This window comes from Lodderomyces elongisporus, chromosome 1 (genome assembly GCF_030384665.1).
Source record: "Lodderomyces elongisporus chromosome 1, complete sequence".
Classification (NCBI taxonomy): Eukaryota; Fungi; Ascomycota; class Pichiomycetes; order Serinales; family Debaryomycetaceae; genus Lodderomyces; species Lodderomyces elongisporus.
In genome coordinates, this window is record NC_083673.1 from 1,534,989 (window position 1) to 1,554,093 (window position 19,105).

Consider the following 19,105-nt stretch of genomic DNA (forward strand, 5'->3'; position numbering starts at 1 on the left):
CATCTTATACCATCTTATACCATCTCATACCATTAAATGATTCCGAAAGAGCTCTTCAAGTTTTCCTGGTCTCGTTGCTTTCGCATATTTTCAATCTCCTCAATTCCTCCAGACTTTTTCAACTTGCCATCCTCGACAAAATCACCCAACTCTTCTTGGAACTTATCGTTTCTTGCCAATTCTCGTTCCCTTTGGCGCAACTTCTCCGCCCGCTCAATCGCTTCCACCCTACTCTCATGATCAGGCTTGAGTTGTATAATATCAACTAGAACCTGGTCCTTAATGTTATGTAGACTTTCGCCAGGTTCGGGGATGGGTATATTCGCCACCACTTTATTCCTCTTGGACGATACGCTTCTACTTTGCTCGATTGAACACTGCTCTACTAAATCAAAAGTTTCCTGAATCTTTTTCAAATCATCTTGCAAATCCCTTGTCAAATCTTCCTGCAAATTGAAAAATTGCTGCTCCTCACAAACCTTGTCCAACTCAGATTCCCAGATTTTTTTCCATGTCGACTTTTCGCTAGTGATGTAGGTGCTCATCTGTTGCAAGGTTTTGTTGGCATCCTGTATTTCCTTAACAATGTACTTAAGCTGCTTTTCGCCAACCCTTACACCTCTTTGAGCAACATCTTTGCGTACTTCTTCCATCAAATCTTGCAAATCATCAACTTTGGTTAAGAGCTTGTCTGACTCATCAGATAACTTGGACTGACAAGATTCCATGTATAGCCTGTTTGAGCTTTGCGAGGACTCAAGATTAGCTTCTTGCAACAATTTCATCTTACCAAGGACCGAGGCTAAAGTATTGGTATACGACTCATGTGATAAACGGTTTAAATGTTTTATTGATCTTAGTTCATTGTCGACCTTGAAAAGCTCCTTCTTCAAAATGGACGTTGTGTTTGAGCTACTAGACCCTTTCTCGCCATGAACTGAGTCCGAAGCACCGCCTATAGTGCGGGCAGATGAAGGTGGAGACAAAGATGCCGTATTGGAAGCCGCAACAGAATTAGTAGAAATAGGAGTATCTGTTGATAACTTTATATTTTCAATCTTGGTAACCAAGTCATTACTGATATCCCCTAATTTTTGAGACAAGCTTTCAAATTTGGCGTTGAGTTCACTCAATGCATTTGCTTGCTTACTGTTTTCTTTTTCCATCGCCTCTTCTCTTTCCTCTTCTTTTTTCAGTTTTCCTTCGTCTTCTTTTAGACTTAAAAGAGATCCAACACGAACGTCGGATAGTAAGTGTTCTTCAAGCTCGTAGAATACTTTGCTTGCAGGATCCTGGATGTAAATTTCGGGAAAATTATCTGAGCCTGGCGAATAAGCAAACTTCTCCACAAACTGAAGTCTTATAGAAGCCAAAGTTGGGGGTACAGTCAATTGGCATTTTTTGGTTGTTGAATGTATCTGTAAAAAGACATTTATTTCACCTTCAGAGGCAGCATGTTCATGAATCGGTATTGTTGATGGAACATTCCTAGATATAGATGCAGAACCTGTCTCAATATTATTTGATTTAGAGCTCAAATTTGGGTTCAAATCAAAAGTCGAATACTGGGGAGGTGTTTGTGTTTGTAATTGTGATTGTGATTCTGAATGTGGTTGTGGTTGTGGTTCTGAATGTGGTTGTGGTTGTGGTTCTGAATGTGGTTGTGGTTGTGGTTCTGAATGTGGTTGGGGCGGAGTAGGCGGTGGTGGTGGAACGAGTTCTGCATAAGGTTTGTAGTTACTTGGATTGGATATATTGGTGAGCTTTGCATACTGATAAGCACTATAACGTTTACTTGCACGCCGTTGCAAAGCATCCTTGTTTTGTAGCCGTGTCAATGCATCGGCTTGATCACCAGCACCTGATGGAGACAAGTACCTATTTTTTCTCATTGCCGCTCGTCCTTCTGCGCTAGTGTCCGATGAAGCTTGTTCTGCTGAATGATCGCGAGGTGCAGCAACATTTTTGATTGAGTTGGACTCGGCAGCTGACGAGGAGCTTTCCATCGACCCTCTCATCATCTTTTCATTAGAAATAGCTTTTGCCCTGTTCTGCTTTAGTTTGAGATTCTGGAGTAAGGTAACAATGATATTTCTAATATCCGGCAAAAATCTATCCAAACTCTCTTGAGACGGAGGTTCGCCCAAGGCTGCTTCCAATATAACTCTTAATTCTTGTGGCACATTACCAAGATCAGAAACATCGATCCCGGTGTTGTTGAATGCCTTTGTCGCAGCTCGGAAGTCATTTCCCAACTTGACATAAGCATCACTAACAAACTTGTCATCAGCCTCCTGTCTTGCCCATTGAGTCAAGCTCTCGAGTAAATGCTTAGTTGAAACTAGGAGTCGAGTCACACTTGATTCAATCGTAGAGAGTGATTTTCTTTTCACTCTTCCATTATGTATGTTTATGTTACTATTTACTGATGAGGAAGACGAAGTAGGGGTCATTTCATTGTCTCCGTGAGTAGACATTGTTGAATATCACAGTAAAAAGACAAATTAGGAATGTTCAACTTGATACGGAATATGCGGTGTAGAATATTATTTTCGGGACTGTCAACAAATTCGTAGGTCTTAAAAGTTCCAGAGAGATCAAATCTGCGCGCATATGATTTCAATTCTACTTTTAATTCTAATTTCAATTCTGACCCTGATTCAGAGTCTGATCTCAATCTCGATCACGATTTAACTTTAAACCCCAACTCAACTCCAAACAAAAAGATCGTTGGATGCACACAATGTTCAAAATTACGATTGCAGAACTTCAAACAAGAAAGCGATGATAACCTCTCCCCCCTCTCTATATCTTTATTTTTTGTTTTCTCTCTCTCTTTCTTCTTTCTTTTTTTTTTATTTTTATTTTTTTAACGAAAACACATTCGATATATTTAAAGGAAAAGTTTGAAAAAAATTTCAAAGTGAATGAAAAAACTAACTACAATACAAACAACACAAACAAAGGATTTTAAAGTAATTGTCTAAAATTGTATATTGCACAATGCTATGAATAAAAAAAAAATTTAAGCTACATTCTACGCTAGCTAAAGAATTTGTTGACAACGTCCATGTTTGAAGGATTCTTCAGAAGCAATGCAACTGCTTCTTCGTGAGGGATAGAGCCCAACAACCGCCTTGTAGAAGCCACAATTTTGTTTGCGGTATTTCCCGAGATTGCCGCATGAGCCAAGGCTTGAATCACCGAATCAACCACCTTTGGCACATTTTGTTGAATAACGCTATGATTATTGTCCATCAACTCCGAGAGAAAGACATAAGCAAATGGCGCAGCGCTTTCATCCTGTACAACCGGTAACAAATTGATCCATTGGTTAAGCAATGTGTCAATATTAGGAATCATGGTTGAGTATCTATGAAGTACTTTGGCAATTGCCGATATGGAATTTTCGGTAGCATGTACATTCTCGTCAGCGCGTGCATCGGGAACACTCGACATCTTGAACATGAGTTCCAAGCAGCTGACGCAAAAGTTACCGTAGTTGTCGCCACCAAACTGAGCTGCAACACCCACAGCGTATGCGCCTGCTTGACGTACGCCAGCATGGGGAGAAGCCAAAGAGCTACTCAAAACACCCAAGAATGAATCTTGGAAAACGGCTGAATTAGGACCACCATGCTCCAAAAGGTCACATACAATGCATAACCCACACAACTTCAAACTTGAGTTTTCGTCGTTGATAAATGTAGTGACAGTTGGAATCAAGCCTTGAAAATTTTCCAATGCGCTGGCTTTTGCATTCTTAAAGATGGCAGAAATGGCTTTGTTGATCTCGTCCAACAATTCCTCATCGGTGTACTCTTCTTCGTCTTCCTCAACATCTTCTGTGTATTCATCGTCTTCATTATCTCTGGCCTTGATACGCTCGTTAATCTCAACCATATTTGTATTTATAGTGGTGCTTAGTTCCTGTAATTGGTGGGAAGATATAGAGTTCGCCGCCAACGAGTTTATACACTCAACTAAAGCCGTGTAGTAAGCAACGAGTAACTCTGGAACAGGCTCTGATTTTAAAACTTCAGTGAGTTTATCGCAAATCTTTGACCAAAGAAGATGCGCATCTTGGGAATCGTTACCTTTTGCAAGAACAACACATCTCAACAAAGAAGCTAGCGTCAATGCAGCAGAGCCTCTAACCCCATCATGCAAATAAAAGTCCAAGCCAGGCAACGCAATGTCCTCCGCAATCTCCTTCACCCAAGGAAAGAAATCACCCTTAAGCTGGATAGCATAGGTTCGAAGTAAATCCATAGCCGTAACTTTGTCATCTAATGCAGCAGTGTGCACTGCAATCCACTTGCCCGACAAGTTCATAACTTCCCATTCTTCATTATTGCTATATTCCTCAGCCTCATCTTCTTCAAGCAACGAAATGTCCTGCGATGCTTTAGCTGTAACCATTAAAGGTGGTAAAACGGAAGGGATATAAGGCAAAAAGTCCTTACCCAAAATCCTAGATATTCTACCCCAAGCCTGCTCCAAATACTGTTTCACTGGATCATCGTCTTGTGTCGCAGTTTGTTGCAAGTGTCCAAAAAGCTGAATAAGACCATGACTATGAGGCTCAAACTTTTCTTTACCCACAGCCAATGCAATTAATGTAGAGCACTCAATACATTTTCCCTTGAGTAGTCTATTCTCGTCACCCATATCAGTTTGCAAGACATTGGTTAAGAGTGGCATCAAGGTATCGTAGTACTTGACAAATGTTTTTTGAGCAGCATCTGCGATTATGGCAATAGTGGTCAAGACTTGCTCTTGCACATACCTCTTTGGAGATTGCAATAAACCTAATAGATTGTTCAAAAGATCATCTAAATAAGGTTCCAAGATCTCCTTAGATGCGGCCTCAGAAAAATTTACCAATGCAGCTGCAGCATGTGCTTGCACTCTTGGCACTGATTTGTTTGTCAATTTGGAGATCAATGCTGGTAATATTCTGTCACCTGAAGTTCTTTGAATAATGTCAGCAAAATCTGTGGACATTTGACCCAAGGCATTACAACATGCATACTCAACTCTAGAATTCTCATCATTGATAGTGGGCAAGACCATATCCAAGAGTTTGGGTATTTCAGAAGTCAACACATCGGAGCATCCTTCTGCAGCCGAGGACAAGGCCATTAATGCTGCTTGACGCTCCCTCCAATTTTGCGACTGAATCATAGATGGCAAATACTGAAATAATGGTGCTGCCATGGACTGGCCAGAGAGTCTCAAACTGACACGATCCAATGCTTGTCTAGCAGCATCGTACTCTGGCTCTTCATCGTCATCCTCAGTATCATCATTGTTGTTCCACTCAGCGGCATCGTCATCGTCAATACAAACCTCAGTGAGCATCGACAAAGTAATGAGGACGATTTGCTCCGTGTAAGAAGGTGTACGTTTACACATAGCTGGCGCCACCTCTGAAAAAGTAGTGAGCAATTCCAATGAAGCCATTCTGGTAGCCGATTCTAATTCATTGTTTTTGGATACAGCGGCACAGAAATCAATAATTGTGGGGAACATATCCTTGAACATTTTCGGTGCCAACTCGACCAAGTCAATCAAGGACTCCAATACAGAGGCCAACGCCGTGTCTTGTCCGTTTTGCAAAAATCTTGGAAGAGAATTCAACAAGTTGGGCAATAATGGGGACAAGCTGGGCCATGCTTTCTTGGGCAATTCTTTGAAAAATGCAACAAATGCCGCACACGCCGCAATACGCACATCATCGCTTTCATCTTCAAATCCAGCATTGTAAATTGGCAACACTTCGTTCAAATACGAATGGTCAACTAATTCTGGAGTTGCGGAGAATACTCTAAACGCAGACTCTCGGAAACTTGGGTCTGGGTTTTTGGATGCTGCAAACAAAGCAGGAATCAACTCGTTCCAACTGCCTGGTGGCGAGCAATCTTCCTTTGACACTTCCGAAATCGCATCCGAGAGTTTGTGCCTCACAGGATTGGACTGGGGCGAGCTAAACCCTTGGAGCAAAAGTGTTCTAATTTGAGCTTTTGCTGGATCACTAATAACACCAATAGTTCTATCGGTAACGCTCGTGAGCTCTTTGGGTGATTTGATGGCAATTCTTCGGAATAAAACCGCTGAAAATGCCTTAATGGTATCGGTTTCTCCCTGACCCGCTTGTTCTGCTAAGAAAACAAGTAATAGTTCGACATTTTGCTTACTTGACCAATCCAGTTCAAGCGATTTTTCAGCTTCGTTTCTTGAAACGTTGTCAGAAAGAAGACTGTGCAATAAATTGGTCAAAGTTGCATGAACCTCAGCTGGAAGAACGCTCATCTTCTTTCCTCGTGTGTTGTGTACTAATGGTGAAAGAAATTAGGATGGAAATGTAAAAGAAACCAGCAAAGAAAAAGAAAAAAAAAAAAAATTAATGAAAATTAACAATAGGATCTCAAAAAAACACACGGAGCCGCTATCCTCTAACTAACAAATTAGTAAAGGAAAGGGAAAAAAGGAAAAAAGGAAAAAAGAAAAAAACAACAAAGAACAGGGATTGGAATAAAAAGTTGTTTTCACTGTTCTTTACTGGGTCGCTCACGTTGGTAGATTCAAGAGGACTCAAAAGGTTGGATTGGCTATTTTCTTTTTCAAGTTTTTTAAGTAGGGGAACCAAGTGAACTTACGGTTGATGTTACTGAGATCAAGTCGTATTTCCTGTCTTATTCTTATTCTTTTTTTTTTTTTTCTTTTCTTCTTCTTCCTCTTCTTCTTCTTACTTTTTTTTTTATTTTTTTCGTGTCTCTGCTACTTAGAAAATTTTTTCTTTTTCTCCTACCAGAAAAGGTGCAAAGGTGCAAGTCAAAGGAATGTAGTAATGGCAACCGTATTTAATGCGGTGTAGACACTACATATAGGAGATTGTATATGTTGACAACTAAGAAGCGTTTCCACTATTTTTCTTTCCCTACAATGGTGTCTATTAGGCTTCACTTACAAATGATAAGAGTCTCGATCCATTGAATTTATTGCAAAAAGTCATTAAAACTAATGAATGAAAAAAAAAAAGAAAAAGAAAAATAAAAAGAAAAGAAAAGAAAAGAAAAACCGACACAACTCTATATAATGAAGACACCATCCCCCTAAAAAAAAAGCTCATCTTATTTCTTCAAAATTGTAATCACATCTTCGTCCTCCAATTCGTGGCCAAGACCCACAATTTGAGGCTGATGCTTCACTGAGGTACCATAGACAAGCGCATTCCTGAAATCGTCGACCAAGGACTTGTGAATCGAGTTACAAAAGTCCTCGACTGTACAACGGTCACTCCTCAACACCACTGGCTCGTTAAAGTCAGGTAATTTACCTTTGGGTTTGGTATATACACGCACCAATTTCAATTTCGACCACATCTCCTCCAACAAATCGTCCAAATTCCATCCATTTCCAGATGAAATGGGAACAGCGTTGGGGATCTTGGTCAACAAGTTCAACTCCTCTATCGAGAAAGAGTCGATCTTGTTTAGCACATAAATAGCAGGTATATATTTCCTGGCCTTGTACTCTATAGCGTCAATCAAGTCGTCAACGGTTGCATCGCACCTAAATGCTATATTTGCACTATTAATCTTATACTCGGACATGACGGCTCTAATTTCATCATTATCTAGATGTGTAAGAGGAACTGTGTTGGTGATGTTGATACCTCCCTTCTCCTTCTTTGTTAACACGATATTTGGCGGCTCCTTGTTGATTCTGATACCCATACCTTCCAACTCGTGCTCTATAATTCTCTTATGCTGCAAAGGTTTGTTCACATCTAGCACCAAGAACAAGAGATTGACCGAACGTGCAACGGCAATGACCTGTCTACCCCTACCTTTACCGTCCTTAGCACCTTCAATGATACCAGGCAAATCTAGCATCTGGATCTTGGCACCCTTATACTTGATGGTACCTGGCACCGTGGTCAAAGTTGTAAACTCGTATGCTGCAGCTTCCGAATGCGTACCAGTCAATTTAGACAATAATGTTGATTTACCAACCGACGGAAAACCAACAAACCCAATGGAAGCTACACCAGTTCTCTGAACATCAAACCCAATACCAGCTCCACCTCCTCCACCTGAACTTCCATCGGTGAGCAACTCTCTTCTCAATTTCGCTAACTTGGCTTTAAGTTGTCCCAAATGAAAAGATGTGGCCTTGTTCTTTTGCGTCTTGGCCATTTCATCTTCGATGGCTTTGATTTTTTCCACGGTCGTCATCTTGAAGTATTTGTTGATTTAATTTACTAACAAAACAATAGTGAAGTAGAACAACCTTCTTCAAAATTAGGAGTATAAGCTAAGAGAGAGAGAGAGAGGGAGAGAGCAAAGTAAAATGAAGAAGAACCAAATGAAAAAAACAAAAAAAATAGAATATTGGAGCGATTGTCGTGTGATGCGCGCTGAAAAAGTAAAAAAAAAAAATTTTTGGTGAGAAAATGCAACTTTAGATTTTGTTCCATGAAATTTTTCATACGTTTTGCTTGCCTATAGGTACTTCATTAAAGTCAGTTTTTTTTTTTTTTTCTCTTTCTTTCTTTCTTTTTTTCAATTTTCATTTCAATTCATTATATTCCCCTCCCCTTGACATTTTTTAAATAGAGCAGGATAGGCTCTATTGATTAGGAATAAAACAAAGGCTAGAGAGATATATAAAAAGAAAGGAACCTAATATAGACAACTTTTTTATATCATGGGTAAAAAGGGTAATAAGAAAGCAGGAGGAGACTTCTGGGACGATGAGGATATGGGGGAGCAACCACAAGCTGAAGAATTTGGTGTAACTCCAGAAACAGGCTCATCTTCACCATCTCAAGAAATCGCTAATAAGGACGAAGCAGATGGCGCTGATTCAAGCACACCTCAAGAAGCCTCAGCTGATGATATTGCAGGAGACTTTTTAGGATCGATTCGTAAAAATAAGCAAAAGAAAGCCGAGAAGGAAGAGGAAAAGAGCAAAGCAGATTCCGATGGCGTACCAAAAATTTTGTCCAAGAAAGAGAAGGAAAAGTTGAAGAAGGAAGCAGAAAAACAAAAAAAGAAGGAGTTGGCCCAGAAGAAGAAGGAGCAACAAGCAAAACAAAAGGAGCAGATTAAAGAGGCAAACAAGCAAAACGCAGCTGCCAAATCAGCATCAGCATCAGCATCGGCGTCAGCCACACCTGAACCTGAATCTGCTGCTGCGCAAAATGCAGAAGCTCAAAAGGAAGAGAAGGCCAAGTCAGTAAAGAAAGGTAAGAAGGCTCCAGCTGGTCTCGCTGCTTTGAAGAAACAATTGGAATTGAAAAAGCAACTCGAGGAAGAGCAAAGGAGATTTGAAGAGGAAGAAGAGCAGCGTATACAAGAAAAAGAAAGACTTGCAGCAGAAGAAGCCGCAAAAGAGGAAGCCGCTAAAGCTGCAAAGAAGGAGCGTGACAGATTGAAGAAGGAGCAATTGAAAGCAGAAGGTAAGTTATTGACAAAGAAGCAAAAAGAAGAAAAGAAGTTGCAAGAACGTCGTCGTGCTCAACTTTTGCAAGCTGGAAACGTTATTGTTCCTGGATTGCAAAAGGGCAACGAGGGAGAAGTACAAAAACCAAAGAAGGTCGTTTACACCAAGAAAAAGTCATCTAAGCCAAAGACATTCACACAGAAACCTCAACAGAGCAAGGTTGTTGAAGAGAAGAAGCCTGAAGATGATGAAGAGGAGGAGGCATTTGTTGATGATTGGGAGAAAATGGCTTTGGATGACGATGCTGAGGAAGACAACGAGGTTACTGAAAGCTGGGATGCTGAAACCAAAGAAGACTCCGAAAGTGCAGCAAATGCCGCTCCTGAAGAGAGTGAAGAATCGAATGAGAAGAGGAAGAAGAAGGAAGCTGAAGCCGCCGCAGCAGCAGCAGTTATTGCCGAACAAGAAAAGCGTGCACGCGAAGAGAAGGAAGCAGCCGACGCTGCCGCTCAAGCCGCCGCTCAAGCAGCAACAGCAACAGCAAAAGAACAAGAAACATCAAGATCTCGCTCTGCACCAGTTTCCAAAAAGACGGAAGCTGCACCAGAAAAGGAATTGCGTTCTCCTATCTGTTGTATCTTGGGTCACGTCGATACTGGTAAGACTAAATTATTAGACAAAATTCGTCAAACCAACGTTCAAGGTGGTGAAGCTGGTGGTATCACGCAACAGATTGGTGCTACGTATTTCCCTGTTGAGGCTATCAAGCAAAAGACTGCAGTTATGGCCAAATACGAAAAAGGACTATTTGAAGTCCCCGGTTTACTTATCATCGATACACCAGGTCACGAGTCCTTTACCAACTTGAGATCGCGTGGTTCTTCCTTGTGTAATATTGCTATCTTGGTTATTGATATTATGCACGGTCTTGAGCAACAAACTCTTGAGTCCATCAGATTGCTTAGAGACCGTAAGGCTCCATTCGTGGTTGCTTTGAACAAGATTGATAGGTTATATGACTGGAAGGAGATTCCAAACAATTCTTTCCGAGATTCGTTTGCCCAGCAATCAAAATCAGTTCAACAAGAGTTCCACAACAGATTTGAACAGATCAAGTTGGCACTTGCAGAGCAAGGATTGAACTCTGAATTGTATTTCCAAAACAAGAACATGTCGAAATACGTGTCTATTGTGCCTACCTCGGCAGTCACTGGAGAAGGTGTTCCAGATTTGTTGTGGTTGTTGTTGGAGTTGACACAAAAGAGAATGTCGAAGCAATTGATGTACTTGTCTAAATTGGAGGCTACAATCTTGGAAGTCAAGGTTGTTGAAGGTTTCGGTTACACAATTGATGTGGTGTTGTCCAATGGTGTGTTAAGAGAGGGGGACAGAATTGTGCTATGCGGTTTGAATGGACCAATTGCCACAAATGTAAGGGCATTGTTAACGCCTCCACCATCGAGGGAGTTGCGTATCAAGTCAGAATATATGCATCACAAAGAGGTTAAGGCGGCATTGGGTGTCAAGATTGCTGCAAATGATTTGGAGAAAGCAGTTGCTGGATCTCGTTTGTTGGTTGTTGGTGAAGACGATGATGAAGAAGAAATGATGGAAGAGGTTATGGACGATTTGACCGGGTTGTTAGATTCTGTTGATACGTCTGGTAAAGGTGTGGTTGTTCAAGCATCTACATTGGGATCTTTGGAGGCCTTGTTAGATTTCCTTAAGGATATGAAGATTCCAGTTATGTCGATTGGTTTGGGTCCAGTTTACAAGAGAGATGTGATGAAAGCAGTCACAATGTTGGATAAGGCTCCAGAGTTGGCAGTAATGTTGTGTTTCGATGTCAAGGTTGACAAGGAAGCCGAGCATTATGCAGATGAGCAAAACATCAAGATTTTCAATGCCGACATTATTTACCATTTGTTTGATGCATTCACTGCTTATCAGAACAAATTGTTGGAACAACGTCGAAAGGAGTTTATGGAGTATGCTGTTTTACCATGTGTATTGAAGACTATTCAAATCATCAACAAGAGAAACCCAATGATTATTGGTGTTGATGTTGTTGAGGGTGCCGTGCGTATAGGTACTCCTATCTGTGCCGTTCGTCAAGACCCAGTTACCAAGCAACCAAATATCATGGTTTTGGGTAAAGTGACTTCATTAGAGGTGAATCACAAACCTGCTGATTCCGTGAAAAAGGGTCAGACTGCCGCTGGTGTTGCTATGAGATTGGAAAACCCTTCGTCGGCACAACCAACTTGGGGTCGTCATGTTGACGAGACCGATAACTTGTACTCATTGATCTCACGTAAATCAATTGACACTTTGAAAGATCCTGCATTCCGTGACACTGTTTCAAGAGATGATTGGTTATTGATCAAGAAATTGAAGAGCGTGTTTGACATTAAGTAATTCTGGGGAATGTGCTACACCCGTGTAGAAAGATAGAGAAATAAAATGAGAAAGGAAGAGGATGGATGGAGAAATTTAAACGTTTATATAAATAACAACGTAATAAAAAATGTTTGTTTGATGCAGATTTGAGAATGTGTGTAAAATAGAACTTGTAACTCTTTGCTTTGTATTGTTTAGTACTGTTTAGTCCTGTTTAGTTATCTAATTTTTTGGTAGTTGAACTTGTAATGCATTGCAAATATTCTGGTCGTGTCCGAAAGCCTTATACAGCTCTACTCGCTAGTGTTCGCTCACCAATTGTAGTAACGGAAAATTTTATTACCAATTGACAAAAAGTAGCGCTACCGCTCAAGTATTTGACCGATTCAGTTCATCAGAAAGGGTTGTTGTTATCCCAATACATCTGAATATTATTATCGATAAATCAGCACTAACGCTTTAACCACTACAATGCAAGACTTACCACCTATTGGAGGCTACGATCCTATTCAATGGAAGAGAAACTTACCACTGAGAGGTTTTAGAGCCTCGATATACTTCTGGGGTATATTTGGAGTAATGTCGTTTGGTTTCTACAGATACTATCTTGGAGTAAGCGAACAAAGAGAGCTAACAAGGGAGAAAAGATGGGCAAGATTCCACCTTGAACCATTATTATTAGCAGAGGACGACAGAAACACGGCTCGACGCTACTTTGCCGAAGTCGAGAGAAGGAAGCTTATTAGAGAAAGTGCTACCGATCCTAAAGTTATCGAGGAGCTCGACAAAGAGGTGTATAACGACAAATCCAAGTTTAGATTTCCAAAGTACACTGCTGGAATTGACTCCAAGGATATTTGATTATAATGGACAAAAGTATGACGCGAGGGGAAGAATATGAAGGAGGTCAGAAAAGGTTTGTATAGTGACGGAGAAAGGCGAGGAGGGGAAGAAGAAGAAGAAGAAGAAGAAGAAGAAGAAGAAGAAGAAGAAAAAGAAGAAGAAGAAGAAGAAGAAGAAGCTGGAGGAGCTTTGAGAAGAAACAGAGGATTAAAAGGTGAAGGAAAAACAAGAGAAACAATTTTTTTTTCACGAGCGGAGTACGAATATACGATTGTTAGATATAAACCAGTTTTAGTCAATAATTTTGAAACAAATTGAGAAATGAATTTCACTTATAGAAGCTTCTTGACGGCAGCTTGTCAATCATGTAATTGAACTTTTGTTTTTCATGCCAGATAAAGGTTATTACCACTACTTTACTCTTGTTGCAAATATTATTGTCTTGTACGTAATTGAAAAAGAAGTAGGGATAAGGGAAAGAGGAAAAGGGAATAGGTAAAAGGTAAAAGGGAAAAGGGAAAAGTAAAAATCAACAATTAACAACAACAACAACAACAACAACGACGACAATAAGAACAACCAAAAGCCAAAAGCCAAAATACATTTGCCAGTACTTTTACGCCCACCTCCAAACATCTAGAATCCCATAAGTTTGGGTAAATGCATCTTGAATTAGACCTACCGAGGTGAAGCTAGTATTACTCTATATTTATTCTTTTGCCTTTTTTCCATTATCTTTTTTCGATTTTCGATTTTCGATTTTCGATTTTTGTTTCTTTTTCTCTTTTCGTATATTGTCCTTGATAATCACACACGTATTGCGCTTCTGGTTACACTGCGAAAGTCAAACCTACCTCTCACATGGTACCTGATATTTGACACACGTAATTATTCGCTTCTTTTTTGTCTTCTTAGCTAATTTATATAATAATATATAATAATATATACAAGCGTATACTCAAATCCAAATTTCAACTTTTAATGACGAAGCTAACACGGTTGCAGTATGCATTGGTCCTACTAAATGTGATTTTTCGACTATACTCTGCATTGTACATGATCATTGGGGATTGCGACGAGACTTTTAACTACTGGGAACCATTGAATTTACTACTTCGAGGCTTTGGGAAGCAGACATGGGAATATTCGCCAGAGTTTTCCATAAGATCATACGCCTACTTAGTACCATATTATATTGTTGGCAAAGCTTGTCAATTTTTGGCTGGTGTCTCACCTGTGAATATATTCTACGCCGTTAGGATCGTGGCGCTTGCAGGTATCACTAGTTTATGCGAGCTCAAGTTTTTCGTCACGATGAACCAGTTCTCTACCAGTGTCGCCAATTGGTGCATTTTTTTGAGCACAATTAGTCCCGGGATGAGCCATGGTGGTGTTGCACTATTACCTAGTTCGTTGGCTTTGCAAACCACGCTTTTGGCGAATTCGTACTTGCTCTCTGCCACAAAATCTGTTCAGAATAAGAGCGTAGAGAGAAATTTGATAAAGGCCGTTGGATGTTACTTTATTGGTGGAATTTTGGGATGGCCTTTTGCTTTGGCGTTGGGTCTTCCGATTGGGCTATACATTTTAGCAAGAATTGCAAAACAAAGTACCAGTCCCTCGGTCTTGGTAAGTGTATTTGTGGTTGCAATTTCGATTATGGTTCCCGTGGTATTGATTGACTCTTATTTTTTACAAAAGTGGGTCTTTATTCCTGCAAACATTGTTTTGTACAATGTATTTGGTGGCGACGGTGAAGGGCCTGAGATATTTGGAGTAGAACCATGGACATATTATGTGTTGAATATGGCGTTAAATTTCCATGCCATTGTTCCCTTGAGCATAGCAGGAACCTTGTTCAACCCGGTATTCACCAACCTCAAAAAATTTTCATTGCTTGTCTCTTTGCAGTTGATTATTTGGTATGCAATCTTTTTCAGTCAACCTCATAAGGAAGAAAGGTTCATGTACCCTATTTATCCATTGGTCTCAATCCTGGCGGCAATTTTCATTTCCAAAGTATTCAACGTTTTAAAGAAAATATCTGTGGCTAGACGCTTGCAATTTGTGGCAAAGATTGCCACGGTTTTGTTGTTGTTTACCATATCAGTGCTTAGAATATTTAATTTAGTGGAGAACTATGCTGCTCCTTTACAAGTGTTTTACAAATTAGCACAGTTACCATCTATACCTGGAGACCTGGTGAATATTTGTATGGGTAAGGAATGGTATCATTTTCCCAACTCGTTTTTTTTGCCAGATGGGTACAGATTACAATTTGTAGAATCCGGGTTTGATGGCTTGTTACCAGGTGACTTTTATGAGCTGAAGAGTATTGTTGATTCTACTACATTTGTCCCAATGAATATGAACAATAAAAATAAATTCGAGCCTGATAAGGTGGTTGATCTTGCTACTTGCGATTATTATGTGGACAATTCGCAATCAGAAAGTACGCCTCAACTCCTTAACCCTGACTTGAGTGTTGATAACGAGTGGGATGTTTTGCAATGCGATAAATTGCTCAACCCTCATGGCTCGCATAATATGCTTGGGAAGATGCTATACATTCCTACACCTTTAAGGAAATGGATTCCTTACAACGTCGAGTATATGCAGTTTTGCATTTTAAAGAATAGAATTGAAAAGCAACACCCTTGAGATGCTGTACACAAATGCAGAAGATGAAGAATGGAAAAAAACAAACAAACAGTTTGATAATGATGATGATAAAGAGGAGGAGGAGGAGGAGGAGGAGATAGATTTTTGAGGAGGTGATATGTTTTAGTAAATGAATGAGAATGGAGGAAAGAAAGGGGAGGGAGGAAAAGGGAATCAAGGAGACGGCAGAGACGAAATAGGATAATCTAAGACGATATGTGGTTTTGTATAGAGCTCCTGGTTGCAAATGTTTTTTTTTGCCTTTGATTTTCCCTTTTATTTTTCTTTTCCAATTTTTTAATATTTTTTTTTGGAAAAACAAAAAAAGAAAAAGAAAAGGAAAATGGACTTCAACAGGGTTAATTAAAAGTGTATTGTTATTGAAACAGAGATACTAAAAGAAGGAAGTGTGCAATTTAATCTATTCAAAAAATTCATCTAATGCTTTTTTACTCTTGACAAATCCATCTTTTGCCTTTGATAATGCATCTTCAATCAATAGGATCCAGAAGTCATCGCTCAGCTCATCCGGTATACTAGAAGATGTTTTAGCGTCTGTTTTAACATTTGTCTTAGGGTCAGTTTTAGGTGGTGATGTTGTTGTTGTTGTTGTTGTTGAAGCAGGCAGTTGCTTAATTTTGTTGTCCTTGTCTGTGTTTTTATCCTTTAGAGTAGCATCGCCGTTGGAAGATGTAGAAATTTCCTTTGGAGTTTTGTGGTCGTGTGGGTTGACTTCGTCTGAGGTAACGGTTGCTACTTTTTCGTCAATTTCTCTCCGTTTCTCTTTTAAGCTCAGCGTGCCTTCTTTGGAATCTGGTGTTTGAGTATTTGCTGGTAATTGAAAGTCGTCAAAGTTGTGCTTGTGGCCATAGTTTTGTATTCTTTCGCACTGGCTTGCTATAGAGGTTAAACCCAAGGCAGCGGCAGATCCTTTAAGAAAGTGGCCGGTTGAGCTCAACTGTTCCAAATCTTTTTCCTTCAAGTAGAGTTGAATGGTGTCAAATGTCTCTTCGACTTGGGAAACAAAGGTTTCCACCAATTGTTGTGAAAACCCTTCTTCATCCTCATCCATCTGTAAGATTTCCGAAAACACCGCCCAATCAACCAAGTTGGAGTCTTTCAACTTTTGTTCTTTTTCTGCTGTAGGTGCCATTATATATATGTATATATGTAGGTATAATTTATATGTATCTGTGTTTGTATCAGTTTAGGCACTTATGTGTGTTAAAGTGTCTTAATGATGACTTGTGTTTGGATCCAATTGTAGTATAGTTAATTACTTATTTATTTTGCCCTCTGGTATCTTCAACTGGTATTGTGGTCCTATATTGCTGCTTCTCCTGCGATGATATTATATTAAAAGAAAGATTTGATCAACTTGGTAGAAAATAATCTGATATAATCACAATTGCGTGGGTATGGTGTCCAAAACGAAAACTCAAAGAAGTGGTTTGTGGAAAGTTATGGCAAGGGAAGAAAAGGGGCTTGATCTGTAAAGTGTAAAGGGTGACGGTCGAGATGGTAAAAGAAAAAAAAAACAACAACAAAGAATTGGGGATGGTTGTAGTTTTGTTTTGAAAAGGTGGAAGGGGAAAGGATTAGACCAATTTTGTATTCCTCAGCTAATTTTACCAAGTGAATATCAAAAAACAAAAAACAAAAAACTAAAAAAAAAAAATTAAAAGAAACAAAAAAAGGGAAAAAGGGAAAAGGTATAAAGGTATAAAGGAATAAAGGCAAAGCACAGACAAATGAATTCTATTTTTTTTTCTAACAAAAAAAAAGAAAAAAAGTAAAAGTTTCAACTGATGAGTATGATGTTTGAAATGCGGCAGTGTATCCAGTGACTAAAGTGGGCCAGTTGTGTTATTGATTAGTCACTAAGATAAAGCGTGGCAAATGTTCTCTGTATTTGTGATATTGCTTTCTACTTGTTGCTTTTAGCTCGTGGTTAAAAAGTAGGAGTGGTAATAGTGGGAGCAGGAAGTAACTGTAAATATTGTTGATGATGTCTTGGGCTTTTTATTTTTTATTTTTATTCTTTATTTTTTTCTTCGCTCTCTCTCTCTCTGTCTCTCTCTCTCTTTTTATTTGGGCTCAAAAAAAAAAAAAAAAAAAATTAAAAAATTAAAAAAATTTCTTGTTCAGCTTCCAACTTTGCATTTCGTATGATGATGTCACAGAGCGCGCACACAGGACTATATACAGAGTGATATACATACAAACACACACACAGACACACACACAGAAAGAGAGAGAGAGAGAAAGAGAGAGAGAGACAGAGTTTCTTTTCCCTTATTTTAATTTATGTGTGCTTATTTATATTACCATAACAGTTGGTAGCATATTCTCATTAAGAATCTGGGTTTTTGGTAAGAACCAAGATACACTGTGGTTTACTACCACCAACACCACACCTTCTTCTTCCATATTGTTTTATTTTTAAACTGTCCTTTTTTTTATTTTTACTTTCATTTCATTTCATTTTTTTCTTTTGGGTCTACTTCATTTTGTTAGTCTCAAGGTAATACCATTGAAGTGTAAATTAATAATATATAATGAGGAAGAGAGTGAATGTGGAAAGGAACAAAGGTGTTGGTAAGATATTACCAAACAAGTGTCACCTAGTAGAAAAAAAAATTAATATTGCGGTAATGAAAACAACCTATACTAAAAGTAAAAGACAAAGTGCGTAGAAGAATATAACTGGTTAAACATATACATACATATGTATATATATATACATATACATATATAAAGTGGTCGTAGGCACAGCTAGAAAGCAAAAAAAAAAAAAAACAAAATACAAATCAAGCATAATGCCGAGTATTACAAAAATTGGTTTGTTGATTTGCTGATACCGATGGTTAGTTGTAAAAGAAAAATTAAACCAGTGTAAAATTAATGAATATGTTATCTGCTCTCTCTTTCTCTCTAGGGTTGTTTGAATAACAGAGTAAGAATGGGAGGAAAGAAGAAAATTAAAAATAATCATCAACAACGACAACAACAACGACAACAACAACAACAACAACAACAACAACAACAACAACAACAACTAGAAAACAATAAACCTCCATCAACCAATAACGCTGCAAACTTTGCTTGCTTATGGCTGATATTATAGATGGCTACATTTTTTTTTTTATTGCTCATTCTTGGTTTACTATCGGGTTGACCATTTTATTTATTCTCCGTGGGAACGGAAATTGGCAATCTTCTCCTTCAACAATTCGTTACCAAAGCGAAAAGAAAAGAAAAGAAAAGAAATAGAACAAAGAAAAAAAAAAGAAAAGGGAAAACGAGCACATTTAATCTAAACGAGAAACAATAACATTTGACACATTGGCACATGACGTCATTTGGGGGGAGGGAGGAGAGGAAAGAAGAGAAGAAAAGAAGAAAAGAGAAGAGAAGGAGGGAAGTGAGGTCCGTGCAGAAATTTCGAATCTAGATCTCTTTGTTCACAAGTCCAAACAATTTTAAAAACTATTTTTAATTTTTTTATCTCCGTCTATGTCTATGTCTCTATCCCTATCCCTATTTCTATTTCTATTTTTATTCCTGTGCCTAATCAAATATTTCTAGTTACGTTTATCAATACATTTATCAATTTGTGTATAAATCTATTTATAAATCTTTATCAATCTATCTTCCACTACAATACTCTGGCCAATACCAGTACTCCAATTTATATGTTTATTTTTCCTTCTTTCTTTTTTTTTTTTCTTTATTTTTCCCCCTTCTT

General features: G+C 38.8%; 7 protein-coding genes across 7 annotated transcripts; 3 read left to right on the plus strand and 4 right to left on the minus strand. All coding sequences in view use genetic code 12, as the record gives it.

Moving 5' to 3' along the window:
• Positions 1 to 32: 32 nt before the first annotated feature.
• On the minus strand, positions 33 to 2,477 carry BUD6 (Bud site selection protein 6; the record flags this gene model as incomplete). The annotated part of the gene is made up of 1 exon (XM_001527994.2): positions 33 to 2,477. One exon carries the CDS (start codon positions 2,475 to 2,477, stop codon positions 33 to 35), a length of 2,445 nt encoding a protein of 814 aa, XP_001528044.2.
• Positions 2,478 to 3,042: 565 nt separating this feature from the next.
• On the minus strand, positions 3,043 to 6,315 carry PSE1 (importin subunit beta-3; the record flags this gene model as incomplete). The annotated part of the gene is made up of 1 exon (XM_001527995.2): positions 3,043 to 6,315. The coding sequence occupies one exon, from the start codon at positions 6,313 to 6,315 to the stop codon at positions 3,043 to 3,045; it is 3,273 nt and encodes a 1,090-aa protein (XP_001528045.2).
• Positions 6,316 to 7,136: 821 nt separating this feature from the next.
• On the minus strand, positions 7,137 to 8,243 carry RBG1 (GTP-binding protein rbg1; the record flags this gene model as incomplete). The annotated part of the gene is made up of 1 exon (XM_001527996.2): positions 7,137 to 8,243. The coding sequence occupies one exon, from the start codon at positions 8,241 to 8,243 to the stop codon at positions 7,137 to 7,139; it is 1,107 nt and encodes a 368-aa protein (XP_001528046.1).
• Positions 8,244 to 8,715: 472 nt separating this feature from the next.
• Positions 8,716 to 11,871, plus strand: FUN12 (eukaryotic translation initiation factor 5B; the record flags this gene model as incomplete). Its single annotated transcript, XM_001527997.2, has 1 exon — positions 8,716 to 11,871. The coding sequence occupies one exon, from the start codon at positions 8,716 to 8,718 to the stop codon at positions 11,869 to 11,871; it is 3,156 nt and encodes a 1,051-aa protein (XP_001528047.2).
• Positions 11,872 to 11,980: 109 nt separating this feature from the next.
• PVL30_000551 (uncharacterized protein) lies at positions 11,981 to 12,714 on the plus strand (the record flags this gene model as incomplete). The annotated part of the gene is made up of 3 exons (XM_061119174.1): positions 11,981 to 11,986; positions 12,091 to 12,098; positions 12,303 to 12,714. The coding sequence occupies 3 exons, from the start codon at positions 11,981 to 11,983 to the stop codon at positions 12,712 to 12,714; spliced, it is 426 nt and encodes a 141-aa protein (XP_060975157.1).
• Positions 12,715 to 13,677: 963 nt separating this feature from the next.
• Positions 13,678 to 15,357, plus strand: ALG9 (mannosyltransferase; the record flags this gene model as incomplete). Its single annotated transcript, XM_001527998.2, has 1 exon — positions 13,678 to 15,357. The coding sequence occupies one exon, from the start codon at positions 13,678 to 13,680 to the stop codon at positions 15,355 to 15,357; it is 1,680 nt and encodes a 559-aa protein (XP_001528048.2).
• Positions 15,358 to 15,778: 421 nt separating this feature from the next.
• On the minus strand, positions 15,779 to 16,510 carry YPD1 (Phosphorelay intermediate protein; the record flags this gene model as incomplete). Its single annotated transcript, XM_001527999.2, has 1 exon — positions 15,779 to 16,510. One exon carries the CDS (start codon positions 16,508 to 16,510, stop codon positions 15,779 to 15,781), a length of 732 nt encoding a protein of 243 aa, XP_001528049.2.
• Between the last annotated feature and the right edge of the window lie 2,595 nt (positions 16,511 to 19,105).